The sequence below is a fragment of the Bubalus bubalis genome, chromosome 16 (genome assembly GCF_019923935.1).
Source record: "Bubalus bubalis isolate 160015118507 breed Murrah chromosome 16, NDDB_SH_1, whole genome shotgun sequence".
NCBI classification, from domain to species: domain Eukaryota; kingdom Metazoa; phylum Chordata; class Mammalia; order Artiodactyla; family Bovidae; genus Bubalus; species Bubalus bubalis.
In genome coordinates, this window is record NC_059172.1 from 3074815 (window position 1) to 3083555 (window position 8741).

The 8741-nt window shown below is 48.2% G+C and overlaps 1 protein-coding gene across 1 annotated transcript; it reads left to right on the plus strand.

Moving 5' to 3' along the window:
• Positions 1-78: 78 nt before the first annotated feature.
• On the plus strand, positions 79-8641 carry MED19 (mediator complex subunit 19). Its single transcript, XM_006054040.3, has 5 exons — positions 79-344; positions 5931-6187; positions 6409-6505; positions 6813-6907; positions 6997-8641. The coding sequence occupies exons 1-5, from the start codon at positions 125-127 to the stop codon at positions 7063-7065; spliced, it is 738 nt and encodes a 245-aa protein (XP_006054102.3). The 5' UTR covers positions 79-124; the 3' UTR covers positions 7066-8641.
• Positions 8642-8741: the final 100 nt, after the last annotated feature.

Sequence of the window (8741 nt, forward strand, 5' to 3'; positions counted from 1 at the left end):
TAGGCAGGGCCAGAGGCAGTCCAATGGTAAACGGCTCCTGGAGGAAAAGGGCGGTACCCCGTGAAAAGATTAACCAATGAGAATCATTAACGCCAGACACTGGGACGGCGCCGGGGCGGAGGGGATGATGGAGAATTTCACGGCGCTGTTCGGGGCCCAGGCTGACCCGCCACCTCCCCCAGCGGCACTCGGCTTCGGACCCGGGAAGCCGCCCCCTCCGCCGCCGCCGCCTCCGGGCGGGGGGCCGGGTCCGGCCCCGCCCCCGACCGCCGCCTCGGCCCCTCCCGGGAGCGACAAGTCGGCGGCAGGCTGCGGCCCTTTCTACCTAATGAGGGAGCTGCCAGGTGAGTCCGAGGCGCGGCCGAAGCCGGCCAATCTGATCGCCGCGAGGTGGGGCTGGGCGTGGCTCCTAGACGCCAAGGGAGGTGAGGGGTGGCCCGGGCGGCGCGTTCGGAGATTTCGGAACTCCGTGTCGGAAAGGACTGCGAATTCACGGCCAAAGGCACCACAGGAATTCTCGGGATGGACTGGGAATGAGAAGAATGGGGCTCTGTGGCCACCTTTCACGCTCCGCCCTGCCTCTGACCCTGACGGTGGTTTTATGACTCCCTAAAAAGTACTCTCTGGTGGTTCAGACGGTAAAGAATTCGCCTGCAATGCGGGAGACCGGGGTTTGAGCCCTCAGGCGGGAAGGTCCCCTGGAGAAGGGAAAGGCTACCCACTCCAGTATCCCTGCTTGGAAAATTCCATGGACGGAAGAGCCTGGCGGGCTACAGTCGATGGGGTCCCAGAGAGTTGGACACGACTGAGCGGCTAACTCTGAAAAAGCACCCAGAGTTCGAGTTTGGAATTTGAGAGTCCTGATTTAACATCCTTGCAGACCTAGTTCCACATCTGCTTCCGACTTCCTGTTGGTTTGTTGCCTTCCTTTTTTCTCTGGGCCTGGGAACAAGTAAATAGAATTGGACCAGATTCTTTCATTCAAAAAATTATTTCGGTGAGCACCTATTCTGTGTACCAAGGGGTATTGTACACTGAAGATACAGCTGTGAACAAAGGCTGACAATATCCTTGCCTGTTTGGGAGTTTACGTGCCCATGGAGGAGGCAAAAGATACAGGGTGAAATCACATAGCAGTTATGGCTGTAGGAAAAAAAAATGTGATAAAGATTTAAGGGAGCGGAACTGAGAAGGCAATGGCACCCCACACCAGTACTCCTGCCTGGAAAATCCCATGGACGGAGGAGCCTGGAAGGCTGCAGTCCATGGGGTCTCTGAGGGTCAGACACGACTGAGCGACTTCACTTTCATTTTTCACTTTCATGCATTGGAGAAGGAAATGGCAATCCACTCCAGTGTTCTTGCCTGGAGAATCCCAGGGACGGGGGAGCCTGGGTGGGCTGCGGTCTATGGGGTCGCACAAAGTCAGACAGGACTGAAGTGACTTAGCAGCAGCAGCAGCTGCTTTAACTAGAGTGATCAGAGAAGCTCTCTCTGAGTAGGTTACTTTAGAGTTAAAATGTAAGCGCAGAGAAAGAGCTAGCCATTCATGAGTGGGAGAAGGGATAACTGGATACAAAAAAAAAATTTGAAATCAACAGCCCCAATGTGAGAAAAATCTTGTAATGTTGGAGGAACAGAAGACCAGCTGGACTCCAGTAAAGTGAACAGAGGAGTGATAGGAGATAAAGTGAGACTAGTAGGCAGAGGCCTGTATTACACATTTAGATTTTAACATAGTATTGACCAGAAACATGTCAATACATTTTTTAGAGAGTGAAACCATTAACATCACTGTGGGAAGTTGTTAACACTTAGAATTGATCAAGGATTCATTATACAACTTATCATTGACATTATCATTCGCATTTTGCTCTGTTAGGTTTGTATTCCAGCCTTGTGCACCTTATAAACACAAGTTTATTTTCAAAAAATTTTAAAAAGTGACACATCATTAAATTTTGAGTGAAGAAAATTTTTTCAGTGAATTTTATGCAGGTACTTTCTCTTATTGTCCAAGCAACATATTTACTAGTGTCTCAGAAGATGATAGTTGTTCCGAATATAGTTCTGATTCAGACGATGTGACTGTTAGACCAACAAAGAGACAAAAAACCTTAGTGATTGTTTTCTGATATGGAAAGTGCAAATGAAACTCATGGTGCTGGAGAAGACTTCACAGGTGTGTCAGCTGTAATTATTGAATGTAATAATGCAAAGGACTTCCCTGGTGGCTCAGACGGTAAAGCGTCTGTCTACAATGCGGGAGACCTGGGTTCAGTCTCTGGGTTGGGAAGATCCCCTGGAGAAGGAAATGGCAATCCACTCCAGTACTATTGCTTGGAAAATCCCATGGTCAGAGGAGCCTGGTAAGCTACAGTCCATGGGGTCGCAAAGTGGTGGTGAAATAGCTGAATTAATTATCGCTTTAGTTTCTGCAAAAATCCCCCTTTCAATAATGTTACTGCTTAGTGGTCCAGGAAAGAGATGGTTTGGACTAAGCGATAGCAATGGAGGAAAGAAGTAAATGGATGCAGGATAAATGTTAGAGGTAGAACTGACAGGAATGAAGGATTGAATATAGAAGTGGAGGAGAGAGGAGGAGGATTTCGAATTTTTGACTTGAATAACAGGGTTGATGGTAGTGCTGAGGTCAGGAAAGAACAAGTTTGAGGAGGTGGAAATCAAGTCATTTTAGACATGTTAGTCTTGGGGACGTCTTTCAGTTCATCCCACGTCCATAGCTTTGACTGTACGGACCTTTATCAGCAAAATGATGTCTCTGCTTTTTTAAAATGCTGTCTAGGTTTATCATAGCTTTCCATTCAAGAAGTAAAAATCTTTTAATTTCATGGCTGCAGTCACTATCTGCAGTGATTTTGGAGCCCAAGAAAATAAAGTCTGTCACTGCCTCCAGTTTTTCGCCTTCTATTTGCCATGAAGTGATGGGACCTGATGCCATGATCTTAGTTTTTTCAATGTTGAGTTTTAAGCCAACTTTTTCCACTCTCTTTCACCCTCATCAAGAGGCTCTGTAGTTCCTCTTCACTTTCTGCCATTAGAGTGGTGTCATCTATCTGAGGTTGTTGCTCTTTATCCCAGCAGTCTTGATTCCAGCTAGTGATGTTTCAGTAAGATGTTTATACGTTCAACCACGAATGTAAGTCGAAGGAATTTGAGCTTTTTCCTGAGGGAATGGGAAACCATTAAGATTTTTGAACTGAGTACAGCTTCTAAAGGTATCTGGAGAATAAAGGAACCATGAGTGAGGTGGGGAAGATTTGCAGTTTAAAAAAAAAAATCGAGGGCATCCCCTGACAGTCCGGTGGTCAGAGTGCCGTGCTTCTGCAAGGGGTTTGCTCCACGGTCAGGGAGCTACAATCCCATAAGCCTCCTGGTGCAGCCAAAAAAAAAAAACAATCTGCAATGAATTAAGAGAATGTTGGAAATGGAAGATTAGTTTTCAGGAGTGGAATCAGGACTGAGGAGAGAGATTTATAAATCATCTTCATAGAACTGATGGGCAAAACAGAATATCGGATGGACTCTTTTAGGTTAAAGAATTTAGAAAAAGCACAGAGTGGGGAAACGGAAGGAGGCGGTGCTGATATGAGAAGCACCGGGCCCCTGAGCCTCCTGCCATTACGTGGCCCATTCTTCAGCGACAGCTGGCGCAGAAGACAGCACAACAGAATAGGGTAAGGCCTGTCAACAGGGAGGAAAAATACCATGTTCATTTAATGTTTATTGAGCACCAGTGACACATGAATGAACAAGGCATTTTTCTCAGCCCTCAGTGGGCTGATAGCTCAGAAGCTGAGTTTTCTCAAGTGAATGATTATAAACAAGTCACTTTTGTCATTTGTACCCCGAGTGTTCATCATAACTAGACTATGAAATTGTAGGGTAGATATTTCTACTCTCACCACTGGACCCTAGTTAAATTACTAAGAGGAGAGTGAAAAAGCTGGCTTGAAATGCAACATTCAAAAAAACGAAGATTGTGGCATCCAGTCCATCACTTCATGGCCAATAGAAGGGGAAAAAGTGGAAGCAGTGACAAATTTTATTTTCCTGAGCTCCAAAATCACTGCAGATGGTGACTGCAGCCATGAAATTAAAAGGCGCTTGCTTCTTGGAAGGACAGCTATGGCAAACCTAGGCAACGTACCCAAAAGCAGAGACACCACTTGCCGACAAAGGTCTGTCTAGTCTAGTCAAAGCTACAGTTTTTCCAGTACTCATGTATGGATGTGAGTTGGACGTAAAGAAGGCTGAGCACCAAAGAGTTGTGGTGTTGGAGAAGATTCTTGGGAGTCCCTTGGGCTGCAAGGAGATCAAACCAGTCAATCCTAAAGGAGATCAACCCTGAATATTCATTGGAAGGAGTGACGCGAAAGCTGAAGCTCCAATACTTTGGCCACCTGATGGAAAGAGCCAACTCATTGGAAAAGACCCTGATGCTGGGAAAGATTGAAGGGACAAGAGAAGAGGGCGGCAGAGGGTGAGACAGTTGGACAGCATCGCTGACTCGATGGACATGAGTCTGAGCAAACTCCAGGAGACATGAAGCACGGGGGAAGTCTGGCGTGCTGTGGTCCACAGGGTCTCAAAGAGTTGGACACGACTTAGTGACTGAACAGCAACAACAGCAATTCTTTGAGAAAAGTCAGCCATGAGATGTTTATACTGATGATGCCTTCCACTTACAGACTTTATACTTTTCAATATGTTTTCATTTGAACCTTGAAAAAACATTGTTTTTTTTTTAAACATTAAGTTTAACATTATGATAGCTTCCATAGATAAGCAGAAACAGGCATATAAAGGATTACAATTTTAGTTGCCCAACTTCTAATCAGACATTTCTTTCTTCTAGGCAGAGCTATCATATCTGGTATTATAGGAAGAATAAAGATGGTGGTAACAAAAGTTACCAGCAGTAGCTAGAAAAATCTGTTTTTCTCTGTAAAGGTGACTGGAGTTTCTTGCTAGTTTAAAAAAAGAAAGGAAGCAAGACACTCACCACTGGGTAATGCTATGCTACGCTATGCTAAGTCACTTCAGTCGTGTCCGACTCTGTGCGACCCCATAGACAGCAGCCCACCAGGCTCCCCCATCCCTGGGATTCTCCAGGCAAGAACACTGGAGTGGGTTGCCACTTCCTTCTCCAATGCATGAAAGTGAAAAGTGAAAGTGAAATCGCTCAGTCCTGTCCGACTCTTCGAGACCCCATGGATTGCAGCCCACCAGGCTCCTCCGCCCATGGGATTTTCCAGGCAAGAGCACTGTAATAGTTGGCCTTAAGCATGGTTGTAGCTGAGCTGTGAGGTTATATTATTCTAGTCACAGCCAGAAGTATTAACTTCTCATTAGCATATTGATGAAACACAGAGCAATGTTTAGCACAGACTATAAGCACTGTATGTTATTACTCTGGTTAGACTGTCTCCTTGATTGGGTTAAAGTGGTTTCCACCACTGCTCTATTTGGATTTTTGCCTATTTTTTCTCCTCATTCCAACCTACCATTCTATAGTGTAGTATTTTTAGTGTTTGTTATGTGTTATTATTTATTCTTGCTATTTTTTACTCAAAAATAACTTTTCTTTATTGGTAATTCTAACTTAAAGATTCCTTATTTAGGTTAAAATATAGTCTTTCACTTTCCCTTCTAGGTCAGTGAATTTAAAAAAAAAAATCTTTATTTTTGGAAAAGACCCTGATGCTGGGAAAGATTGAGGGCAGGAGGAGAAAAGGGCTACAGAGGATGAGATGGTTGGATGGCGTCACCAACTGAGTGGACATCAATTTGAGCAAACTCTGGGAGATAGTGAAGGACAGGGGTCGCAGAGTCAGACGTGACTGAGCGGCTACACAACAGCTCTTGGAACTGATTCTTCTCCTTTCTCTTCTCCCTGTATCCTCCAGGCAGCACGGAGCTGACAGGCAGCACTAACCTGATCACACACTACAACCTGGAGCATGCCTATAATAAATTCTGTGGGAAGAAAGTGAAGGAGAAACTGAGTAACTTCCTGCCCGACCTACCCGGGATGATTGATCTGCCTGGTTCCCATGACAACAGCAGCCTGCGCTCCCTCATTGAGAAGCCCCCTATCCTTGGGGGCTCTTTCAATCCCATCACAGGGACCATGCTGGCTGGCTTCCGCCTGCACACCGGCCCGGTGTGTGCCCTCCTGGGGAGGAAGGGGGCAGGGGGGAGGCCTGGTATGTGCCCTCCTGGGGAGGTGGGGGGCAGGGGGGAGGCCCGAAGGCTTCACGATGGAGGTCCTCCCGGCGTCTGTACCTAACAGTACTGCGCAGAGCAGGTGATGGGAGCAGAGCAGATGACGGGAAGGGGGGTTTCCGCCCTCTGGTCACTCAGCCCTTCCTTCGGCTCCTTCAGTTGCCGGAGCAGTGCCGCCTGATGCATATTCAGCCGCCTAAGAAGAAGAATAAGCAGAAGCACAAGCAGAGCCGCACCCAGGACCCCGTCCCCCCAGGTAAGAAGCGGTTGTCTTCCCAGCTGGAAAGCCAGATGCTCTGAATCTGGTTTGACCTTCCTCAGTTAAAAGCTCAGTTAAGTTCCTCATGAGCCCTGGACTCCCCACTTCTCCTTAGAGAAAAAGCTGACATAATGCAGCCCCCCGGGCAGGCGGAACTCGGGCCAGGGCTTCAGCGGAGCCTCTGAACGCATCCTGGTCGTGAGGAGAGCAGTGCCCTGGACTAGGGGTTTTCCTCGCATCCCAGAGCTTTAGCGGTGCAGAATTTGGGGCCCGACCCGTGACGGGCACCTTGTATCCCCCCCAGAGACGCCGTCTGATTCAGATCACAAGAAGAAGAAAAAGAAAAAAGAAGAGGACCCTGAGCGGAAGAGGAAGAAGAAAGAGAAGAAGAAGAAGAAGGTGCGGTAGGAGCCCGTGGCGGCGGCCCTTGAGTCCGTCGGGCCCTCGATAGAGGTCCCTCCTCTTCCTCTGCCCTCCTTTCCTTCCAGAACCGACACAGCCCGGAGCACCCTGGGATGGGCAGCTCTCAGGCCAGCAGCAGCAGCAGCCTCCGCTAAGGGCCGGCGGACCCTGCCAGGAGGACTTCCCTGCTGGGCTGGAGGTGGCCCGGGTCAGCGCCGGGTGCAGGGACGGAAGCCGCTCAGCCGGAGGAGCCTACAGGGACAGGCTGGGCTCCCGGCAGCCTCCACCCGCCTTGCTTTCTCGCGGACACCTCTTCCCCTCCCAGGAAGCTTTCTGTTCACCTCTTGTGTGCAGTTTGTCTGATGTAGGACTTGGTCTGATTTGTTAGGATTTTTAATTCTCTTAAAATTGCATTTATCAAACTGGCTGAAGCGTGGCTGCCTGTCAGGAGGTAAGTGCCTTTCCGTGGGAGTCAGGGTGTAAGCCAAGGTGTGCTGAGGTCTGAGGGGGCTCGGACCTTGCGTGGGATGGTCTCCTCAGCAGGCGGGGCAGCCGCCCAAGACGGGGGAGCAGGGTCCAGAAGCGGAGTGCGCAGACGCCTTCCTGCCCCAGGCTCGTTACCGCCCTGCCTCTAAGGTTGCCAGCTAGTGCCTGGGTGACCTTCCTGCTTAAGGCCGGCTGTGTCCTAGGTCAGTTTCGTGTGGCGACTCGGTAGTCGATGGAGAAAGCACCCACGGTCAGAAGTGAATTTCAGCAAGGTTGCTTCTTGGTCAACCCTGTGGTTTTTTTTTAAAAAATAAATTTCTGGCAAGCAAAGGTAAATGATTCTCTTTGTAATAAGAACTACTTTTGATCTTTGTCACTCCTTAAGACAGTGAAATTATTTGGCTGATGTGAATGCCTATCTAAACTTCTAAGACAACAAAAAAAAAGGCAGCCTAAACTAAACTAGCGAGCTCCCAAATCTTTGACTACCTGATGCAAAGAGCCAACTCAGTGGAAAAGATGCTGATGCTAGGAAAGATTGAGGGCAAGAGAAGGGACTGGCAGAGGATGAGAGGGTTGGGTGGCGTCACTGACCCATGGATGTTACGTTGAGTGAACTTGGAGAGACAGTGGAGGACAGGGGAGCGTTGGCATGCTGCAGTTCAAGGGGCCGCAGAGTCCGATGCGACCAAGTGACTGAACAAGGTAAAATAAATCCCTTCAGTGTCTGCAGCAGGCCAGGCAAGCAGAAGCTACGAGAGCCCCAGCCGATGTCGTCTTGACCTAAGCCCAGCGTGACATGGCTGAAGTCCGCTGGGATGAGCCAGGGTTGATCCTAGAGTAGCAGATGGAAAACCACTCCTTCTGCTCATGTTACCCTAGGATTTCAGAGCGAGGGTTTACAGACTTCAGTTACAGACAGGAAAATAAAGGGTTCTGGCTGGCTTTTTGAGATGAGTGTCTAAGGGTGCCTTATTTAAATGAGGACACAGCCTTCTGCTTTCCACAGAAGAGACGGCCCGCGTGTCCCTGTGGTCTGCCTTTCACACGTGATCATCCACTGGCTCGCCTCTGGCTGCCTCCAAAAGGAGCTTTACCATCCAGAGAAAATTCTGTTAAGGGATTGTAGGCAAAAGTCAAGAGCTCTCTAAACTCTGAAATTACAAGTTTTGGTCGTTACAAGACTTTTTTTCTGAAACATCCAATTAAATCATTGAAATAAAAACAGGATCTCTTTTGTCTTAAGTGGTTCTCTTCACCACAGCCGTGCTTAAGGATGGGCCCGGACCAGAAACGCTTACAAGGTCATCCTTGTAACTTCCCATCAGAGATCAGTCACCCTGCC